This window comes from Eleginops maclovinus, chromosome 23 (assembly GCF_036324505.1).
Source record: "Eleginops maclovinus isolate JMC-PN-2008 ecotype Puerto Natales chromosome 23, JC_Emac_rtc_rv5, whole genome shotgun sequence".
Taxonomy (NCBI): domain Eukaryota; kingdom Metazoa; phylum Chordata; class Actinopteri; order Perciformes; family Eleginopidae; genus Eleginops; species Eleginops maclovinus.
In genome coordinates, this window is record NC_086371.1 from 982,742 (window position 1) to 1,005,558 (window position 22,817).

The 22,817-nt window shown below is 46.6% G+C and overlaps 1 protein-coding gene across 1 annotated transcript in view; it reads left to right on the forward strand.

Moving 5' to 3' along the window:
• The window catches only part of ppargc1b (peroxisome proliferator-activated receptor gamma, coactivator 1 beta), an 80,032-nt gene extending 59,708 nt beyond the window's left edge, over nucleotides 1-20,324 (forward strand). Inside the window, exons 4-13 of the mRNA XM_063877140.1 lie at nucleotides 7,524-7,637; nucleotides 8,377-8,864; nucleotides 9,014-9,501; nucleotides 9,623-9,668; nucleotides 11,708-11,772; nucleotides 12,346-12,982; nucleotides 13,647-13,701; nucleotides 13,957-14,075; nucleotides 14,633-14,760; nucleotides 15,244-20,324. Of these exons, the coding sequence (XP_063733210.1) occupies nucleotides 7,524-7,637; nucleotides 8,377-8,864; nucleotides 9,014-9,501; nucleotides 9,623-9,668; nucleotides 11,708-11,772; nucleotides 12,346-12,982; nucleotides 13,647-13,701; nucleotides 13,957-14,075; nucleotides 14,633-14,760; nucleotides 15,244-15,335 (2,232 nt within the window). The 3' untranslated portion in view covers nucleotides 15,336-20,324. The remainder of the gene's footprint in view (nucleotides 1-7,523; nucleotides 7,638-8,376; nucleotides 8,865-9,013; nucleotides 9,502-9,622; nucleotides 9,669-11,707; nucleotides 11,773-12,345; nucleotides 12,983-13,646; nucleotides 13,702-13,956; nucleotides 14,076-14,632; nucleotides 14,761-15,243) is intronic.
• The last annotated feature ends 2,493 nt before the right edge of the window (nucleotides 20,325-22,817 follow it).

The following is a 22,817-nucleotide window of genomic DNA, read 5'->3' on the forward strand; positions in this document are numbered from 1 at the left end:
TGTGTGTGTGTGTGTGTGTGTTTTGTACTTCTGTACTGCTAAGCACCACATGTCATTCCAGGAATAGAGAGAAAGTCTACACGCTGCAGATTCTCATGCAGAGTGTGTGTACAGTAGCAGGAACATGTGGGCCTTATCGTTTCATTATGGACGGTCACGTCTGGATTTCTGCTCCTTCTAAATGTTGAGCTCAGGTTAGGAGTAATCTTTATTTGCCCTGGTTAGATGGCATAGTGGTGGCATGTTCCCAGAGCTTTGGTGGAATATTAACTTGCTAAATCCAGCTGGGGACATGGGGAGTGAATGTTTAGACGCTACATCACTTAATACATCACCTTTTATTCCTTTTGGCTGGTGAAGGATGCTAATCTTTAGCCACTTACAGGAAGTCGGTGATCATTGACAGAAACGCTTTCAAACCCTGCATTAGAAGCAGCTGTGTCCCTCCGTCGGACTCCTGTGTTTGCTTTAGCAACATAATGACATCACTAGGTAACATTTGCGCTCCTATTGGCTAGCGCTCCGACAGATTGTATGATAAAGGCTAAGGGGCGGGACTTCTCTAAGCGGTTGACCAATCACAACAGAGGGACACTTTTTGTTGTTTTTAGGCTCAGGATTAAACGAGTCTTCATGTTTAGTACTCTGAACATGTATGACCTCTTTCAGCTGGTTTATGTGTTTGCCTCCCCTCCTCCCCCTCTCTCTCTTTTCACACAATGCTGCTGGATGCCTCCCTCTCCCTCCCTCTCTCTCTCTCTCTCTCTCTCTCTCTCTCTCTCTCTCTCTCTCTCTCTCCCCTGGCCCCTTCATCTTTCTCTGAATCAGATTACTAGGAACTTGTTTTTGTCTCCTCTCTCTGTTACCACCCCCTCCCCCCCTGCACCTGACACAACCCTCACCCCCCTCTGCAAAAACCATTAAACCCAGTGCTGGAAGAAGTACTCAGATTTAGGCAAAAGTAGGGATGCTAGAAAAGTACCCAAATCTTTACAGTAATTAAATATAAAATGAGGTGCAGTATAAGTAGAAGTGCAAATACCTCAAAAAGTACAACACTTGAATAAATATCTGAGGTAACAATACTCTAATAGCATCAGAATATACCAAAAGTACTCAAACAAAAACCAGCGAAGGTGGAGCTTACTGGAATGGGTTTTATACATCTTCATCCCGTTCACTGAAAGACTATACACAGGATATTAAGAATCAAGCTAGATACATGTAGGGGAGTTCCAAGTACAATATCTCCCTCCAGGAGTGCAGGAGAAGTCATGCCCTGTGGTTTGACCCGCTGCTGGGTGTAATGGTTCCCAATGCTAACCCCAGTCTCATGAACATTGGGCCCGATGACAAACCAAACCAAAACATCTGTTAAATATTGGTTTCTTCACCAGTACATTGTAGAAAATGATAGCGTAATGCAGTTTATATTTATGAGGGAGAGATGTTTCTGTTCGAATAAGACCTGAATCTAAAACCGTAATGCTACAAATGCTAATTGTAGTTCATAAACCGATGACTTTTGAGTGAGGGATGTTAGCCTTTGCAGACCATTTACATGCATTAAAACCTTTTACAGGAGAAGGAAGGCCCGGAACAACAGATTAGGGCCTCTTTAATTAAATCTCAATGTGTCATAAACACAGAAACGCTCTCCTCTTTTTTCAGATGTCCTTCCTTTAAACTCTGTCTATGGAGGAGAACCATGTCAAAAACCAGAGTAAAAGTACTCATGATTCCTCCTCTCATCATACAGACCCTCTCAGTTCTGCTTGTGTTCGTGTTGCCCTACTTTCCTCCGGCTCTGCAGCTTCAGTGAAGCAGGAAGCTCTGCAGCACACCGCTCCTGGTTCCTGCCGTACGGCCGGCTTATTCTCAGGAAGAATTCATCCCGCTTCCTAGATTTGAGTTCTGAGCCGAAGCTTCCAGGGTTTTCTGCCGCGCTGTGATGTAGCGTCGGATCACAAAGGAGCGATTGTTTTGCAGCTATGCGTCACGCTGCTCCGCTGAATACCTAACCGCTCAGCGGGCCTTTCTGTTTGTAATTAAACACCGTACTATATAACACTCAGAGGATGGCCTGATGCTTTACAGTGAAAGGACGGGGGTGTAGCAACAGTTGTAAACTCATGGACATCTTTGAAACCTGCAGGAAACCTTAAGATCCCATTCCATCATCCTAAGATAAAGAATTAGGACTTTCAAATGGTCTGGTTCATCATTTTTGTCCACAAATACTTAAATATTGCATAAATTGATGGAATTATTGGAGAAAGTATTGGATGCTTTGACATGAAATTTGGTAATTTGCACGGCAAATTTATTTATATATGAAATTTGGACACAATGCAAAAGAAACAGCATAGAAATGACGTTTTTTGTCATTGCAAGCAGTGCCCAAAAACAAGCATTTCATCAGTGGCATCACTGGAGATTTGCTGAAAAGTTGAAAAAGTGGTCGTGCAAAAAAAGGCAGAGCGCAAAAAGACGCTGGGTGCATTGATTTCACGCCAGGCTCTCTGTGTTTATTGGAAACTATTGAGGCGCTGGTGCTCAGAAACAGGCGCTACGTGGTCTCAGGCCCTGATGGGATCCTCCTGGCAGCAGAGGGACCAGAGGAAGGGGCATTCCTGTCAAATTGGTGGAAATGAAAATGACTTTAATGAAGCTCCATTACGGGGATAAGAGTGGTTTGGCAGTAAAGGAAGCTGAGATCTCTGTGAGCGGGTGGATTACACTCCCCTCCGCTGCTCTTTAAGGCCGTGCAGGTAGAGTTTAGTCCATAACAACCGTCCAGAGACACAGCGATGTCACACCAGCAGATCCCACCCTCTCATGGAAACATGGAGGTCGAATGCTCTGCCTTCGACTCACCTTGACTGGTTCTGCTGGTTATCAGTCAGAATCAGAGCGGAGTGTGTGTGTGTGTGTGCTGGTTAATCAGTTACGGCTGCCAGTTTCCCTCAGTCCACTGCATCGGGGCTCTGAAGGTCGGCTGGTTACCGAGGGGAACCTGATTAAATGCAGCGTGAGTCGACGTGCAGGAACCACTCCATCATGCTTACATCATCCATCAGAGCACCGGGCTTTCTGACGCCACCACGGTGACTTTGGGGGTGAACGCATCGTCCGTGCATGAAGAGTGAGACACCTGGAGGTTACTGCAGACTGCAGACCTCTGCTGTTTCTGCACCTGATGAAATAAAGCTGTGTTCAGACGTAATGGATTCCTCACCCAGGTTTCACGAACATTGGGCCGGATTTGTTTGCAATCCTGACAAAAAACCCAAGTGAAATATTGGTTCTTTACCATTAAAGTGTTTAATATTATAGATTTATTTCACCTTTATTACATCAATGGCACAGAGGCCACCTTGTTGCCACTTTTATTGACTAAAAAGGCGTTTCTGTTTAAATAAGACCTAAACTAAAACCTTAATGCTACAAATGTTAATTGTAGTTCATAAACCTTTGATTTTTTGTAAGGATCACTGGGATTTTAGCCTTTGCGGACCATTTACATGCACTGAAACCTGTAGAACACACATCAAAACCACAAAAACAGAACAGGGTCTCTTTTAATTAGATATACCTTGATGTCAATGTGTCATAAACACTTCTCAACTATTGTCCAATTAGTGCCATGTTTCTGAATGTCCTTCCTGTAAACCCTGTTTGCTGTCTCTCTATATATAATATATATATTATTTCCTCCTGCAGCAGCCACTTACCTGTGCTCACACCAAACACCTCACAGGTTAAATCACTGTTTACCCGGCAACAGGGACCTGTGTTTATATCCGAGCGTCTCCGTGACCCGCTGTCTGTCGCCCGGGTCCGTCATGTTCTCATGTCTGCAAGAAGAACTGCACACCACTGCAGGAATATCCATTTCAAGGTGTGCTTGGGTGGTATTCCCTGCCTTGGAAGACTTGAGACTCACTAACTGAGTGAAATGCATAGTGCGAAAACTCCAGGAGCTCTCTATATATTATTATACATAAGTTATATAATAAGCTGTGTTTACCATCCGTGGCAGAAATAGCAACACAACAACCACTCACAGAGAAAATCCTGCTGGAATAACATAATGCTGTTTACTGTGTGTGTCTGTGTGTGTGTGTGTGTGTGTGTGTGTGTGTGTGTGTGTGTGTGTGTGTGTGTGTGTGTCTATTCTCTTCAGTTGAGTGGTTTTCTGTCACCTGGTTGCTGTCAGCCATGTTTGAGTGTCTCTGCCCTCTACTGGTGAGAAGTGGTACTGCAGGCAAACTGTGTGTGTGTGTGTGTGTGTGTGTGTGTGTCCGTGTCCCTCGCAGAACAAGGCCTGCATTGATGCTCTGGCAGGCGTCCAGAGTGGAGTAGAGTGTGTGTGAGGGCTTTCAACGTTTCACACAGACACACACCTTCAGTCTCCCCTTCACTTCTCTGAGAGCAACACACACACACACACACACACACACACACACACACACACACACACACACACACACACACACACACACACACACACACACACACACACACACACACACACACACACACACACACACACACACACACACACACACACACTCTCTCTCTCTCTCTCTCTGAGCCAATTTGGCCTGACCAGCAGAGATGTCAGTCATTTGACCCAGATAGTATCTCTGCCAAAGGGTTGTGATGTAGTACTCATTAAAGTATTACAGTAGTACACACATTACTGTAATACTATCAGAGTGTTGTAAATACACTCATAAACAGCCGGCACCATAAACACTGCGTTTCAGAGGAGTTCTTCACGTCCCATCAGTTTAGATTTACCTCCATAATGTTTTACAGCACTGTCAGAACCAGCCAATAAACAGTAAGAGCCTCAGCAGGGGGGACTCTTTAAAGTGGAGACACTACATACTGATATACACCTGAACATCAGCAGGAGAGGACTCTTTAAAGTAGAGACACTACATACTGATATACACCTGAACATCAGCAGGAGAGGACTCTTTAAAGTAGAGACACTACATACTGATATACACCTGAACATCAGCAGGAGAGGACTCTTTAAAGTAGAGACACTACATACTGATATACACCTGAACATCATCAGGAGAGGACTCTTTAAAGTAGAGACTCTACATACTGATATACACCTGAACATCATCAGGAGAGGACTCTTTAAAGTAGAGACACTACATACTGATATACACCTGAACATCAGCAGGAGAGGACTCTTTAAAGTAGAGACTCTACATACTGATATACACCTGAACATCAGCAGGAGAGGACTCTTTAAAGTAGAGACTCTACATACTGATATACACCTGAACATCAGCAGGAGAGGACTCTTTAAAGTAGAGACACTACATACTGATATACACCTGAACATCAGCAGGAGAGGACTCTTTAAAGTAGAGACTCTACATACTGATATACACCTGAACATCAGCAGGAGAGGACTCTTTAAAGTAGAGACTCTACACACTGATATACACTGAACATCAGCAGGAGAGGACTCTTTAAAGTAGAGACTCTACATACTGATATACACCTGAACATCAGCAGGAGAGGACTCTTTAAAGTAGAGACACTACATACTGATATACACCTGAACATCAGCAGGAGAGGACTCTTTAAAGTAGAGACACTACATACTGATATACACCTGAACATCAGCAGGAGAGGACTCTTTAAAGTAGAGACTCTACATACTGATATACACCTGAACATCAGCAGGAGAGGACTCTTTAAAGTAGAGACACTACATACTGATATACACCTGAACATCAGCAGGAGAGGACTCTTTAAAGTAGAGACGCTACATACTGATATACACCTGAACATCAGCAGGAGAGGACTCTTTAAAGTAGAGACGCTACATACTGATATACACCTGAACATCAGCAGGAGAGGACTCTTTAAAGTAGAGACGCTACATACTGATATACACCTGAACATCAGCAGGAGAGGACTCTTTAAAGTAGAGACACTACATACTGATATACACCTGAACATCAGCAGGAGAGGACTCTTTAAAGTAGAGACACTACATACTGATATACACCTGAACATCAGCAGGAGAGGACTCTTTAAAGTAGAGACTCTACATACTGATATACACCTGAACATCAGCAGGAGAGGACTCTTTAAAGTAGAGACTCTACATACTGATATACACCTGAACATCAGCAGGAGAGGACTCTTTAAAGTAGAGACTCTACATACTGATATACACCTGAACATCAGCAGGAGAGGACTCTTTAAAGTAGAGACACTACATACTGATATACACCTGAACATCAGCAGGGGAGGACTCTTTAAAGTAGAGACTCTACATACTGATATACACCTGAACATCAGCAGGAGAGGATTCTTTAAAGTAGAGACACTACATACTGATATACACCTGAACATCAGCAGGAGAGGACTCTTTAAAGTAGAGACTCTACATACTGATATACACCTGAACATCAGCAGGAGAGGACTCTTTAAAGTAGAGACTCTACATACTGATATACACCTGAACATCAGCAGGAGAGGACTCTTTAAAGTAGAGACACTGGGAAACTACCCCTCTTCCTGTAGAGATGCTGGAGGGTGTTCTGCTCTGAGTGAACTCTGTGTGTTTGCTGGGAATCATTTGGGAATATCCTCCCGCTCCTCACTCTTCTCACATCTGTATGATTCCCGGCGTTTTTCTCCGGGCTGCGCAGCTTAGCGGGGGATTTTCTCCCCAAGCTGATTCCTCTCAGCTGATATCTCCGTCATGAAGCCCGGCGCTGGGACTGATTGAGCGGATGAATAACAATGAAAGGATAGTGGGGGAATCAGGAGCGTTATGGTAATTTCAAAACCCTTTAGAAGTAATTATGGGGGAGTTTGTTCTGATTCCTGCTTCCTGTTTGATCTGAGAAGAAGAAGTATATGAATGGGAGGGAAGGAGAGGTCCACAGGTGTAGATGAAGAGGACTTTTTTATTGGAAAGGAAAGTAATGGAGAGTCAGAGAGGGAGGGAATAAGAGATGGAGAAGGATGGGAGGGGAAAGAGGTTGATGATAAGACATGAGGAGGGATTGATGGAAACATGGAGGAGCAGAAGTCATACAGTGTTATTACAGCCAGAGAGGAAAGGCTGAGTCCGGCTCTTTAATGGGAGTCGTGGATGTGCCATGTAGCTGTCGGCTTTGGAGATGTGATGAATGTACAGTAGCGTTACCCCGGGACCTCTGCTCACATTATTCCCCCGAACAAACATCCATCTGCGGGGAGTTAGCGGCCGACAGCTCGGAGATTAGAGACACGAGTTTGGACGGGATCCGACTTTTTATCCACGTGGAAACATTAAAACCTCCGTGTTAGTCTTTGCCACGCACACACCAAGTCATGTCTTTATCAAACACTTTGCATCCGATGGAAGTTAAGGCTGAAAGATATACATTCTCTGCCAAACAACATTTGCTGAGATTCAAATTCCTCTGAAGCAGCTCTAAGTATAACTACTGTATTAAAGGTGTTTGTGTTTCCCTCCTCTTCCTCACCAGCTGAAGAAGCTGCTGCTGACGCCGCCCAACGTTCCCGCGGGAATCGACACACAGAAGGTCAACGGCCATCGGTACAGCAACCGCAGCCTCCGGACGGTCAAACCTCTGGTCAAGGTGAGTGTTGTTTAGTATTTACTTCCTGTCTTCTGCTGTTCCCTTTAGTGTTTACTTCCTGTCTGTCTTCTTCTGCTGTTCCCTTTAGTGTCTACTTCCTGTCTGTCTTCTTCTGCTGTTCCCTTTAGTGTCTACTTCCTGTCTTCTTCTGCTGTTCCCTTTAGTGTTTACTTCCTGTCTGTCTTCTTCTGCTGTTCCCTTTAGTGTTTACTTCCTGTCTGTCTTCTTCTGCTGTTCCCTTTAGTGTTTACTTCCTGTCTGTCTTCTTCTGCTGTTCCCTTTAATATCTACTTCCTGTCTTCTTCTGCTGTTCCCTTTAGTGTTTACTTCCTGTCTTCTGCTGTTCCCTTTAGTATTTACTTCCTGTCTTCTGCTGTTCCCATTAGTGTCTATTTCTGTTGTTCCCTTCATCATTTACTAACCTGCCGCAGCAGGAAGTGTTTCCTCAGTAGCTTTTTGTTTGTGTTGGTCTGAAGTTGTGCATCATCCTGCCTTAAACAACATCAGTCCCCGACTCCATTACGCTGGCTGTCTGCAGAGTGTTTAAACATTAAGGTTTAATTAAAGACTTTTGTTTGGACTAAATTATTCTGAAACTACTGAGAGTCTGTCACTGACTTACAATAAATAACCAGAACCAGAGAATGAAGGAGCTCCTGGAGAAGCTGTAAGTCTTCGTTTCTGTACCTCTAACGATCAAACTGTTCAAAGACGATGTCTCTGTGTCTCCGCCCTTCAGTGCGACCTCCGTCCGGACAGGAAGCCCCGCGCTGTGCGTCCGGCCGGCCGCCTCTGCACCGAGCTGCACCGACACCTGACCACCGCCCGGGACCACGAGGACGCCCAGGCCCCCGACACCGAGGAGGACGAGGAGGAAGAGGAGGACGAGGACAGTGAGTCGGAGGAGGACGAAGAGGAGGAGGAGGAGGAGTCTTCCAGCAGCGAGGTGGAGGGTGGGGGAGTCGCTGCTCCTCCCCCCGCCGAACCGCCGAAACCTCAGTTCAGCTCGGAGAAGGAGCTGCGCTCGGTGGTGGATCTGATCACCTACATGCACACCTACTGCCTGCCCAGCCGCAAGCAGCAGGGCTGGGATCGCAAGGAGGCGCCGAGGCCCCGGGCCCGACACGAGGCCCCCCGCCCCCCCACAACCTCCCACAGCAGAGTCGTATTGGTGGCGGCTCCGGGGACTGGGAGCATCAGCGCCCCCCGCAGGCTGCCCTTTGCAAGGTTAGTCCATTCAAACGATTTTCTTATGCTAAAACTGTCAGAAAGGTTTTCAACATCCTCCGAAAGAAATTTTGAATCTGGTTCTGATTCTGAATCTGGTTGTGGTTCTGGTTCTGATTCTGGTTCTGATTCTGGTTCTTCTCCTGAAGGCGGCGGGAGATGAAGGCCAATTCCCTTCTCCGAGATCTCCTGCAGCAGAGCAGCTCGTACGACGTGAGCAAGCCTTACAGACTGCACAGCCCCCCGTATGTCCACTCCCCCAGCAGAGTCTCTCCCCCGGCTAAATCGGCCTCCCCCGTCTCCTCTCACGGACCCACCTCCACCGCCTCCGCTAAGCTGGAGCTCCGTAAAGACTCCCAGCAGAGGAGGCCTCAGAGCCCGGAGGACTCGGCGGAGGACGGCGGCTCGTTCTCGGTGCGTCGCTCCCGCCGCCTGGCCTCCTTCCCCAGCCGCTTCGCCAAGAGGCTGCGGCCCGGACGGGAGAGGGAGGGAGTCGTCGGGAAAGACAGGGAGGAAAGGGAGGAGGCAAGAGCCGGGGTCAAACTGCTGCCGACACAAGCAGGAGGAGCGACTACGATGACAGAGACCGAGCAGCTGACGTCCGGAGAACAAGACAACAAACCCTGCTGCCACCACGGTGAGGCGGCTGCAGAGCGCACTCAAACACTCTGATCACCAGCTGCTAAAACACTTCCAGTTCCAGTGAGCGTGCATGTTGTGACGTTGTGTTTATAACCGTGTTTTTTATGTGTTTGCAGAGAAGCGAGCCTGCCTCTGTCTGCCTCTCAACCCCAAGAACACAGGGTGAGTCTCTCTACGTTAGGATACCTTTCTCCAGGCAGAGTCTGATGCTTAGTCTGATCTAAACTAAATGGATTCACTTGAAGCTACTGGTGCACATTGCTGAGGAAATGCATTCAGCTTCATGCAAATGGTTTATTGATGATGGCTGAGTGAGGCAGCTTCCATTAAGCGTTGGAGGATTGTTTCTGCTGTGTTATCGTAGAGCCTGCAAACCCCGGCGTTCATTTCCTCTGCTGTCATCTCAAAAACTCCCCTCTAATTGGTTCGATCCCACTTGTTTTGTTGTATCAATGATATAATATAGTGCTTCACATTGTGGCAGCGCTCCATAACTCATGCATTTTCACTTCCAAGTATTGAGTTGTTTGTCCAGGGTATTTGTTGTTGGCAGGGAGGGAAAAACCTTCTGAAACTTAGACGGATAACACAGCGCTGATGAGCACATTTAACAAAGTCTGACGGATCGATTGAGGATCTTAAAACCTGTTTGCTGCAGACAGGTCGGGTCTATCGTGTATCCATCCCAGTTTAAATTGAACCATTCCTGCTTCTGCCTGACGAAAGCAAAATATGAGTTTGACAGCTTCAGTCACTTCATAGAGGATCCTCTTCAAAGTACACTGATCTGGAACATTTCCACTTGGGCTGAAAGCGGCCCCCCCAGATGGTTCCTATGAGAGAGTGAGGGATGTAGGGGTGAAGGGATGAGAGAGTGAGGGATGTAGTGTTGAAGGGATGAGAGAGTGAGGGATGAAGGGATTAGAGAGTGAGGGATGAGAGAGTGAGGGATGAAGGGATTAGAGAGTGAGGGATGAGAGAGTGAGGGATGAAGGGATGAGAGAGTGAGGGATGAAGGGATGAGAGAGTGAGGGATGAAGGGATGTAAGAAAAGAGGGATGAAGGGATGTAAGGATAAAGTGATGTAGGAAAAAGGGGATGTGGCATGTAGGGATGAAGGGATAAGACAAGGGAGGGATCAAGGGATTGTATATGAAGGGATGCAGGGATTTAGGGGTAAAGATAGAAAGGGATGTAGAGATAAAGGAAGGAAGCGATGAGGGGATGGGAGAGTAAGGGATGAAAGGATGGAAGGATTGATGAATGAACGGATTGTGGATGAAGGGATGAGGGGAGGGGTAGTAAGCTAAGTCTTTGTGGTCTGATAAACAGTAAATTGATAAACTATGGCGTCCCATGTTTTTTTCCCCCAAAGCAGCGTTAGTGGACATTATTACAGCGTTGTTAGATGGGGATATCCACGTTCTGTTTATAGGTCCATGGTGTGGCTGTGGTTACATCCAAACTGGTTTGAAAAAACCATAGACGCAGACGGGTCACCTGAAAAGATGTGAGGGGCTAAAATACGAACAAAAAAGTCGTCAAAAATCTCCAGAATTCCTGTATTTTATTCAGCATGGATTGCATTCATGTCATGTTTCATCTCATAAAACCAGGCCCAGTTTTTATTTTTGAAGATCCCTAATGAATCGGGACCTCTGCCCGGCTCTCTCTGATTTAAATCTGTGCCAGACAGACTGCTCTTACTTTACCAAATCAACCCCCCACACTCCCATCCAGCCTGGATCTGCTCCAGCTCCAACCCAAGCTGAATGTTTCCCCTCCACAAACCCCTGGCGTCCGTCCATCTTCTAAATGAGTCTGTCTTCTGAAGCAAAGAAAGAGTTGTGTGTGTTTTTATTTTTTGCCCTCCTGTTCTCTGAGGAGTTTCAGTAATAACCCGCCTGAAGCCAATCCACTCCGTGCTGCCTTTCATGGTGACGGGAGAAACAGCAGCCAGGAATAGAAAGCAGGAGAAGAATAGGGGAGGACAGTGGCGTACATGTGGCTGCTGTGATAAGAGACGAGCAGAAACATCATTCAGATTCAGCAGACATCAGCTGCAGCTATTTTTATGTCAGGGGGAAGAAAAGCTGTCAGGCTGTTATTGGATTCCTTTTGACTCGCAGGATTGAAAAACACAACAGACTCCAACATGACAAAGCACCCTTTAATTTAACCCTCTCTTCCTCTGTCTCCAGAGAGTCCCAGTACAGCAGCAAGCCTTTCGAGCAGACGCTGGGTGTGGACCTATGTGGGACGGCAGGTAAACACCGCTCACCTTTAATCAGGGTTTGTTTGGAGAAAGGAACCAGGTCCGCTCTAACGTGAGGGCCAGGGAGAGCAGGACTAGATCTGACTTTGTTTGGGCATCAACGTAGAGATTTAGGAGTTAGATGCAAAGGTCGATAACCCTCTCATATATACAGCAAATATCGACCTGGAGTCAGCAGACTGTTAGCCTAGCTTAGCATAAAACGGGGAAACTAGCTACGCTCTATGCGGCCTTTATGTCTAGAGGGTAAATGGACTGTATTTATATAGCGTGGTATCCAGTCAGTTTGATTCTGGTTGGTCAATTTGGTAATTCAGCGGTCTTCTGTAAGGCAGATCACTGCTAGCAATAGCATATTGTTGCTAATAAAGGGACTATGTGCGGTCATATCAATCCGCAGAAAGAAGTCCGGACCATTTCACGTCCAAAATAAACAGATCTGTTTTCAACTCAACTCCAAACCGTTAAACATTGAGTTCATACGGGGGTTTATGTGCAGGACTATTTCTTGTCAGGGTGCAGTTTGTTCCCCGCTCATGTTGTCCCTCCTTCCTCCCTCCTCAGGTCTCACCCCCCCAACAACCCCGCCTCACAAACCAGTGGAGGATGAGCTCTTCAAACCATCAGAGGCAGGAAAACCGGGGGAGGGGATGGGCGGCGGCAGCAGGGGCGACGGCGGCGGAGGAGGCGTCTCCACGAAGGCCTCGTCCTGGCTGAGCCGCGCCCACCCCCCGCGGAAGCTTCCGGAACAAACGGAGCTGTACGCCCAGCTGCGCCGCATGGGCCAGGCCGGCGACACCGACACCTACCGCACCTTCGGAGACCACGACTACTGCGCCCTGAGCGTCGGGGAGAGCCGCAAGCGCAGCGCCGACATGCTGGGCGCCATCCTGCAGGCCCAGAGCGGGGGGGATGGAGGCCGGGCACCGAAAGTTGCAGACGATCAGGGGTCGGGGGAGAGGGAGCGGGAGGACGGGGAGGGGCTGGTGGCGTCGCAAATCGCAGACCTGCTGGAACAGCAGACCCCCACCACCACGAGGAGGCTGGTGATCTCGTCGACGCCACCGCCATCGCACTGCCACGCAGCGACCGCCACGCCGCCGGTGAGCGAGGAAGAGGCGGAGCGCTCGTCTGCGTCCCGCTCGCCCTCACCCACAATCCACCTGTGTCCCGACTCCCCCGCCAGCAAGACTGACTCCAGGTGAGACAGAGAGAGCTGGGCGTACCGATATGGGTCAGAAAGATCAGGAGGGAAATGTAGAGCGACCCGGAAGCTAGCATCACAGAACGCCAGGCAGTTTGTAAAGTCTGTCAGTGTCTCTCTGGTGTAATCGTCTCGGCATATTGTGCCACATATGGGACGCCAACTGCCTCACAACACAGGCTCTGCAGTCTGTCTGCACACACAGGGCATTATAAGAGCAGCATCTCTACGTCTGACTGAACACCAAACCCTGCAGACAACAGAGCACTAATGCACACATCTGTGGTTGTAAATGTGCAGAGAGTCGAAGCATCCAACGCTGATCAGACCTTTGTCCTTTCACTTTAACAACCACCGAGATGTGCCGTGCTCTTTTTGCCCAAACCAGTGAAGGGGATGCATTCAGTCAGGGGTCGTTCAATAACCAAATCATGCACACATTTCAAAGCCTGTTCTTAGAATCAGGTCAGTGGTCGTTTCATTCCTGCACAGGAAGAGAAAGGGAGGGGGGGTGAATCAGTGAGAGGCGTTGCAGTGCTGCAGTCAGCGGGAGGAAGTGTCAGATTTTGCCGCAGTTCACCTGTTCCCTCCCGTCAGCCTCACCTCCTATCCGTCCTCCTCTCTCTAACGACCCTCTCTCTCTCTCTCGTCCTCCTTTCAGTGAGAACTCGGAGATCTGTCCCGACGACAAGAGGAACAAAGCCAAGTCTGACGAGGTACAGAGAACATCCAAAAACTTTTGAAGCTAAATGCAAACTCCTCAGTAGCCTTCAGACTTTAGAACAAACCTGTAGAAGTGAAACGTTTGTGACCCAGATCTGATTTTAGGTCATGCATATGCAAACTGACCCTCCGATGCATGCTGCAGCTGCGTGTGAATGAGTGTCGCCTGCCCTGCAATCATTTCCCATGTCTGTCCCTCCGTCCTTTTTTTTTGTCCCTGACTGTTGCCATGGTTTCCCTGTTGCCAGGACAACTGCCAGGTGTTCTACATCCACAACCTGCCATCCAGCGTGACCCAGAACATGCTGCGGAAACGCTTCCAGGTGTTTGGAAAACCCGAGGACTGCAAAGTCATCATCTGCAACGAGTGAGTGTCCCAGTGTCAGAGCACCCTTTGTGATCAGAGGGAGGGGTCAGAGGAGGTCCCGTAGTTATCAACTTATACCACACTGAGGGCTGAAGCTTTTTAAATGAGCTGTAGATGCCTGTCTCAAGTCTCAGAAGTGATCCGGCAACCTGTTGCTTTAAGGATCAGCGGCAATCTTTCTCCTCTTAAACAGAAAGGAGTGTTGCTCTTGACCGAGTCACGTCTCCTGGGACTGTCTCTGCCCAACAGAGGACAAGTGTCCCCAAAGAACGTAATTAAATATGACTCTTAAACAAAGGAAGGGTGCCCGCTTTAGCTGCAGACAAACCCAGGCATTGTTCCTTTTATGCATCCTTTAAAATCGAGTCACTGCTGAAATACAGATCAGGCATCGGTCCAGAGACAGAGCGGATCAGGCCAGACGGTTCGGACCGCTTCAATCCCATTACCCTCTCGATGTGTGCGTTGGATGCCCGTTAAATGAAAGGATGCATATGATCCTTCAAGCTTTCATCCTCTCAAAGCATTATCTAATGCGTGTGTGTGTGTGTTTGCAGGGAGCGCTGTGGGGTGATAAAGATCCGCCAGGCGGGGGTTCAGAAGCACTGGAGGGAGCGGGAGACGGTTTTCCAGAACGCTCCTGCAGGTCTGAGGCGGCTGACGAGGAAACGCTACATAGATCTCGGTAATGAAACTCTCTGACAGCTGAACTGCCGGATACAGCTTCACGGTGTTCTGACATGTTTCTGCCATAGACAGACGGATATGTAGATACTCTATACACTGTATGAACACATCTACAGTACAAAGGACATGTACCACAAAGACACACACTACAAACTGTAGTTACTAGTTGTTGTTTTGTTTGATTCTGCACTTGCAATTGGACGGCAATTTGTGAGCAGCATCTCAGGGGAATACTAGTTCTAGGAGTTCCTTCAACTGGAGCTGAACTGGGTTTTCTTTTCTTCCATTATATCTTTCTTAAAACAGGACATATTTGTGCATGTTTGTTCCTGTGAATCAAGAGCTGTGCTTGTTGACTGGACCTGTGTTTATTCAGTCCATCTCAAATTCAGATTCGTACTCAGGAAAGATTGAGCGGAACTGATGAAACTGGACTATGCCTCCGTGTGTTTGACCCTGTCTCTGTGTTTGTGTCCTGCAGACGAGGCAGGCCCGGGCCCCGTCAAGAGCAAGTACGATGCACTGGACTTTGACACTCTGCTGAAGGAGGCCCAGAAGTCCTTGCACCGCTGACAGTGCCCCCGTCTGGCCAGCCTTAGTGAACTGCAGCAACACCCTCTACTACACGGCCCTCTGACGGGCCACTAGTACCTCCATGCAAGGCAACCTCGCAAAATGTTTACATTTTTACCATTGGAATAAAGTAGTGATAAGGACCTCGTCGTTTTTTTTTGTTTGTTTTCGTTCACCGGAGGATATCGCTTAATAACGAGGAAGGGAGTCCGGAGAGTGAAATGATTTAACAGCAGCGGTACAACGAGTACGAACGATGCCGCTACAGTTGTTTGCTGACAATAACCGAGCCGTCTGTCGGTGACTTCACTGCCCGCCTGGAGCGCGGGCGGGGGGACCTCTGTAGCAAACCCTTGCTATTCCTGCGTTGGTCGTCGTGGTGTGTGTGTTTCTGCGTGTGCGTGTTCTTTGTTCTGTTTGTTTTGTAAAAAAAGATAAAGCCTCCCTCTTTCCGGTTACGGGTGGTGGCGCTGCACGCTGTGCGGCCGTGAACCAGAACAAAAAAAACCCCCTGCTTTGTTTTAGCGAAAAATTGTGGATGTTATAAATTCTAAAAATCTATTGTGTGTGTGTTATGGACAAAGAATATATAAAATACATTTAACGTAATCATTTGATGACTGATACAAGTTTACAGATCTAAAATGAAGAAGAAGAAAATCATGTTTGTTTTCTTTTTGTAACTGTAGTGCTTCCTTGATTTGATCTATGCACTGTACGGAGGGGAGCGTCTCCTCCTCCTTCCCTGACTCTGCCGGGCTCGAGGCTCTGCTACTGGCTGCTGCAGGCTCCGTTTGCTAGGCGATTTATACATTAAGGCCCCGACTACGACCTGGAAATGTACTTTATGTAATCCAACCCATGCAAACACGGATTGGAAAGGCAATACCTGCTGTGTTGGTGAAGCAAACCGAAAAGACCTGCGGGATACTCAGAAGCGTGCTGCATCGGTTGCTTCCAGGTCTGGAGGGGTCTTGATGTATCCTCTTGATGTATCCTTGGTAGGGTCCCACTGAACATGTGTCCTCTGAAGGCTGAAGCCTCATGACACCCACAGCCAATGCAACACTTACTGTTTACATTCGGACTGCTGCAAGCGGGACGGAGATGGGGAAATGGAGATGGTAGCCATAGAATACTTTGTGAACTCCTCACAGCTGCACTTTGTCCAGATCATCCCAGTCCATGCCCCCATTACAGACCATTCAGCTATTGTTAGTGTCCTGGTGACACATTAAGGGGGGGGGACCATTCTTCTCCCCCTGTGATCCACATCATCCTCATCATCGCAGGAAGTAGACGAATCTGTTGGAATGTATTCAAGAATTTGAATGTAATCATCGAGTTTTCCCCATGTCTGCTTGCCCAAAGATTGTGGAGTTTTTTTGGTGCTTTAAAGTAAGTTGTCCGGTCGACTGCCTGCAGGAAGTTCCCGTCTGAAGTGCAGTCCGGTTAGAACCGCTTCCCTGACGCAGCCAGTAGCAGTGACACAAAGGGAGAGAGCCTCCACACCTGGTGGCACCGAGGGCGAGCGAGGGACGGGCTTGAAAGTAAAGAACAAAAAAAACAATCTGCCGAAAATCTGGTTTCTCACCCGGGAGGTATCAGCTGATCTCTACCTCACACCATCCGTCCCTCTCTCGTCTCCTGGAGGCTCTCTGCCGTCTCCTCGGTTCCTCACTTTCCTTTTAGAAATGATCTGTCCGTCCCCGGGCGGTTCTGGGTTTTGACTTTTGATACTACGACCCCCCCACTAAAGGGGAGTAATCTCTCTCTCTTTCTCTAACTCTTTCCTCCGCTTGCCTCATACCGGTTTTAAGCGTGTCCGTCACTTGGAGTCTCGACCGTGTGTCCGTGTGTTTCTGAGTGTTTCGTCTTTGTCTCGTGTTTGAGTCGGACACTGCTGGCGCTTGCAGGTCGGTGAGGAGGGGGCGAACGCTGGCTTTAGGGGTTGTTCGGTCCTCGATGGAAGGGGAAGAGTCTCTCGGTTTTTATTCAGGGACACGTTCCTCCTCTCCTCGCCTAAGAATTTCAATTAATCGCAGCCCGACTCCCTCTATCGCTTTCCGTCGCGTGGGTTCTAGGCCTCTTCCCCAAACCCCTGGTAATCCGCTTGATAACAAATAGTCCCTCTTTCACCCGTCCTCTTTCTCTATCTAATCAACTCCTTGGTAACACACACAACAAATTGAATGTTTACATCACTCGATTCTCCTTTGACTTTATTAGGAACGCACACTTAGTACAAAGGCGCCTTATTCAGTGTTTAAAAAATAAGAATTCACCGCAGAGTGAAGTTTCCCTCCCCAGGCTCACTGATGTCCCAATCTAACAGAAACTCTTTAGTGCTATACATACTGATGAGAAGTAGAGACGATATTTAAAACCACAAACAACTGAATAAGTGTTTGTGCTTCGTATGTACAGTACTAAACAAGTGAGAGAATGTGCTGGTTTACATAAAAAAGACGATATATGAATATAAATGTGTATATAGCACTATGCCTCGTTGTAAACATAAATTGTATTGTGTGTTTTTTTATTTTGAAGGTTATAGTAATCACATCCAGTTCAGTACAGGGAGGACTTGAAGGGAATTCACACTGTTGTAAAAGAAGGACAAAACACATCCCTTTAGAAGACCACACTAAACGCTTCTGTTCTGAAATATTTTTTAACGTTTTCTTAAGTGTTTTCTTAAAGAGCAATTTGAAATGCAATACATAATAATCTTATCTTTAAGACAGCCTTTCCGAGACACTGAGGTAATAATATATATATATATAGGTTGGTTGTTGAGCGACGGATCCATAGATACTGTACTTTCTGTAGACTGCTGTTAAACACAAAAAGACGTGGGAGCTACGGAGCAGGGGTGGGTGGCTGCGGACACGAATACAAAACTAATCGTAGATATACTCTTGCACAAACAACTTCCCGAGTGGTGAAATATCTTCACAGTTTTTCTTCTCGTTGAAAGGAAGCCATTGTAACTGTCCTCACCTCCGAGGGTGCAGCCAGCAGCTGGGGGAGGGATGTGGGGGGGGGGGTCGTCGCTGGTTTGACCCTGTTTTAGTTTCACATTAGTTGATACCGATAAGGAAGACACTGCAGAAATCCTGCGATACTCCTCGACTTTCTACCTCCAAGGACAATATATCTTACAGGGGGGGGGGGCTGGTGGTCCTAGATGCTAAGTGAAGCATAAAAACAGTCGGATTCTGCCAATTCGGGAACAAATCAGAACTTTACCTTGAGAGGAAGTCATGGGGTTTTTATCGGAGAAGTTAGAGCTGAGCTAACGGCTAAATGCTAACTTCGCTATCGTTAGCATGTCTCGCTAGCCTTTCCACATCACAAAGCTAGCTCCCGTTTGGCGGGTCGGGAGGAAGACCTTCGTTTCTACATGTTGAGGATATGTTGAAACTGAAGTCTGTGGGGGGTGGGGGGTTTCTCCAGTGTCTACCGCCGTGCCAGTGAGGGTGCCTCGATTTTCTAGAGGTGAATGACGTTGAAGAACCCGTTTTTCATCCTGGCAAGCCTTAAAATCAATCGGGAGGGAAAACGAAGCTAACCACTAGCTTTTATTATTGCGGTTTCAACTCCTTTCCAATCCAATGTGGTTTATTATTAAATGATTACTGACGTAATTACAACTTTTTTCAATAGCCATATTATAAAAAGGTATATACATATATATGAATATATATATTTGTGTGTTTGTGTAGATATCTAGATGATTATATACTTTCTTATAGAAAACTTTGATGTTGACCATTCTCCTCGGTGTTTTGAGAACACGTTTCAACAGAATAACCAACTGCTGTCCGCTCGGTCTAGGTCCTAGGTCCATGGACAACGAATCCAAATAAAAAAGAAAAGTAAAAAAAAAACGATCCATCCTTCCAAAGGGAAAGCCCTCATCAGAATGCAATACCTTTCTGCCCATTCTTCATTTCAGGAAAAAATGGAAAACGGCAAGAAAACCATAAAACTTGATAGGCAAGTTGACCAAAAAGATCCAACTTTACACACCGACGATAACGACCGTGGAGGGGGCGTTTTCCACGGCCACGTCAGATCCCGTTTTGTAGAGGTTTCCGATGCCACTAAAAACACGTCTTTGTTTTCACGTCACTTCCGGTTTTACTTTCGGGAAAAACAATGTATCTGTCAGCTATAGCTACACCGTCAGAGAGTGCGTTCAATTCCTCTTCCAGGTCCGATCTACAGTGGTTCAACACACACACACACACACACACACACACACACACACACACACACACACACACACACACACACACACACACACACACACACACACACACACACACACACACACACTAATGGGTAACCTGTCAAACTTGATGTCAAACAGGCACTTCGTAGGGACTGCAAACTGTCTAAATCTGCTGAATGTGAGCGGCTGTTTTCTGGTGGAAGTGAATATTTTGACATAAAGGGCATACATTGTTTTTGATGTTTTTCATTACTCTTGATTTTATTGTCTATTTACATCTAATGACTATCAAATCCACATAAATGATTTCTGTTTTTTAACTTTAGTTTTTGGTAAAAACAAAAGGTAAATACTGCTAGTGAGATTTTATATTTTTACATATGTTGGTTTTATTTTGCGTTTCTTTTTTTATTTATACGCCACTTAGTTTGGATGTCTTTAAATGGTGTTTCTTTTCTTTGTTTTGTGTGATTTCATATGTCTTGAGAATGTGGAGACAAAGGCATTTCAGTATTTTTGAATTGTTAAAATCTAGTTTCATAGAAGCGGAAGTATCTGATGTTATAAATTATATTTTAATTCATGTAAAAAGTTTAAAACAGAAGACGATGGCTTCCTTTTAAACTGAATACATTTCTCTTCAGAGATTGTTTACATTATGAAACTGTAGAGATGTGCTCCTCATATACTGTATAAAGTACATATATTCATTGATTTGCCTCCAAAAAATAAAATCCTAATGAACAGCACTCTGCGCTCGTCGTGTCTTTTGAAAGATGGAACGCCGTATTCAATCTGTTCTTCCTCTCACTGTTACGGGTCTTTACTTTCAGAGGGCTTGGACTGGGAATCGTAGGGTCGCCGGTTCAAGTCCCCGAACAGACTTGAAAATATGGAAAGTGGACTGCTACTTGGAGAGGTCCCAGTTCACCTCCTAGGCCCTGCTGTGGTGCCTTGAGCAAGGCACCGGACACCTCCAATCCCCCCTCCCCATTGCTCCCCAGGCGCTGCACAATAGCTGCCCACTGCTCCTAGTACTAGGATGGGTTAAATGCAGAGGACCAATTTCACTGTGTGTGCTCTGCTGTGTGTGACAATAAAGGGGTTTCATCCTCCCATTCTATTTAGATCATTGAAAGAAAGATCACAGACTTTTTAAAGGACAGAATACATGTTTGTTTCCCAGAATAACCAGGATGAAGAGGGATCTTATTATTCAGTATTTTAACATGTTGAGAAAAGGTCAGCTTTTAGAAATATCCCTAGAAATCCTACAGCAGCGGCTCCTCACAGCTCCTCACAGCTCCTCACAGCTCCAAACATCGCCGTATATTCATTAGTGTGCGTTATTTGATAAACTAATAACACGTGTCATCTAAACGGTTAGTTGGTGACCTCAGTAGCCTTTTTTCACGGATGTCTACCTTTTTCTTTAGCTTTGAACTATCGTGTGTTGGGCTGAATGTTGATAGTAATTCCTGCTGCAACAAAATCCTCTCTCTCCCCGAGAGTTCCTTATTTGACTTCAGACAAACCGTTACACATCGAACACAACACTGCATGTATTGTGCTGATGTGATAATGCTGGAGAGGTTGAGCTTCATAAAGCAGTATGCTCTGCTGTCTGTGCTCACACACACACACACACACACACACACACAGACACGCACACACACACACACACACACACACACACACTAATAGCCATGCCCCCTTCCCAGTCTTTCCCGGTTAAACAGCATCCCATTACCAGGCCGCTGGCAATTTTCCGGCTGGCTGGACAGTGATTCACATGTCAGGGGCTGCTGATGTCGGTGCAGAGACATCACTGCACCGGCACGGTCTCTGGTCTCCTGTCACTCCCACAGCAGCACAAACACACACTGGAACATCTATGTGTTCACAGAGCCCAGGAGACCATGAAGGACAAGAATAATATAAATATAACAGGCAGATTTTCAATTTGCTTCAACCTGGAAAGAAGCAAGAAGGCCTTTGAGAGGGCAGAAGGACGGGATAGAATAAGAGTCAACATGAGTCTGACGGTTATAGATGTGGGTTAAATGAAGAGATGGCACACATGCCTGATAACGTGTAAAAAGCTACACACTTCAAGGTTGCTTTGGCAGAAAACTACATCTGAATACTTCACAGATTCTGTTCTGCATGCTCTTTGACTTCTTGTATCTGACATTTCCTTTTTCTGGTCACTACCCAGACATCATGAGAGCTGTAGCATCGACTTTCAAATTGAGAGATTCACTTTCAGGCTCCGGCATGTCCGTCTGGTACAATGCGTCTTACACAACACGCTCACTCAGCTGGGACCGAGACCTGAAATGGCTTTTACCCGGGAGGGAACTCTTGATCTAAAGGAGCGATTCATTGCACCGTGGCCTCATACCACATTTACTCCTATTCCAGCTGCTTCACATTTTGGCTGACAGGGTTCACACTTTGGCTCAAATTCTGATGAAGCAGCAGAACTGCATCATATATTCAACCCTAATGACCAAATCGTAGAGCTATCAGAGGCTTCACTCGGATGTTCTGATCATAAATATCACAAACAGCTATAAATGGCTCGCAGGGCTCAGAGCAACTCAGGCAACAATCCATATCGTCCACAGTATGTCCAGGACTCCTTTTCTCCTAATGAGGGTATGCTTAGTGTTTGGAACGCCTCTCAGGACAACACAAGTCAGTTCAACAGCGCCAGATACTGCGGCGTCCAAAATGACCATAAGGCTCAATCAACGCTTCTCTAAATGAGTCTCAACAAGATCTGAAGTGTAACACGATGATGAAGGTAGGATTGAATGCCAGGCTGCTGCCTTCACCTTATGAAGCCTAATGTTTGTTCTTCCAGTGTGGCACACGGAGCATTGAGAACATCCTGTGCTGATAGCTGCAGGATGACAGTTGACAACGGGCCAAATTCTAAATCTCCTAATAACCCACACTGCGGAGTGGAGTCGAAGGTCCTCAGGGTTGAAACGTATAAAACAAGTTAACCCTGAATTGAATTACATGTCATTGTGCTATTTAGGGAACCTTCGCTATCTAGCTCACTTGCAAACATTAGCTACAGTAAATCGCCAAAGCTTTCCACTTTACAAGCGAGCTAACATTCCCCATCTGTCTCACAAGTGGTCTAGCTTACGTTAGCTATAAATCTAAGAAGCTAACTAGCTACTAGTGGCTCTATGTAGCTTGCTCTGGCCTGATCCATGACTTAAGTA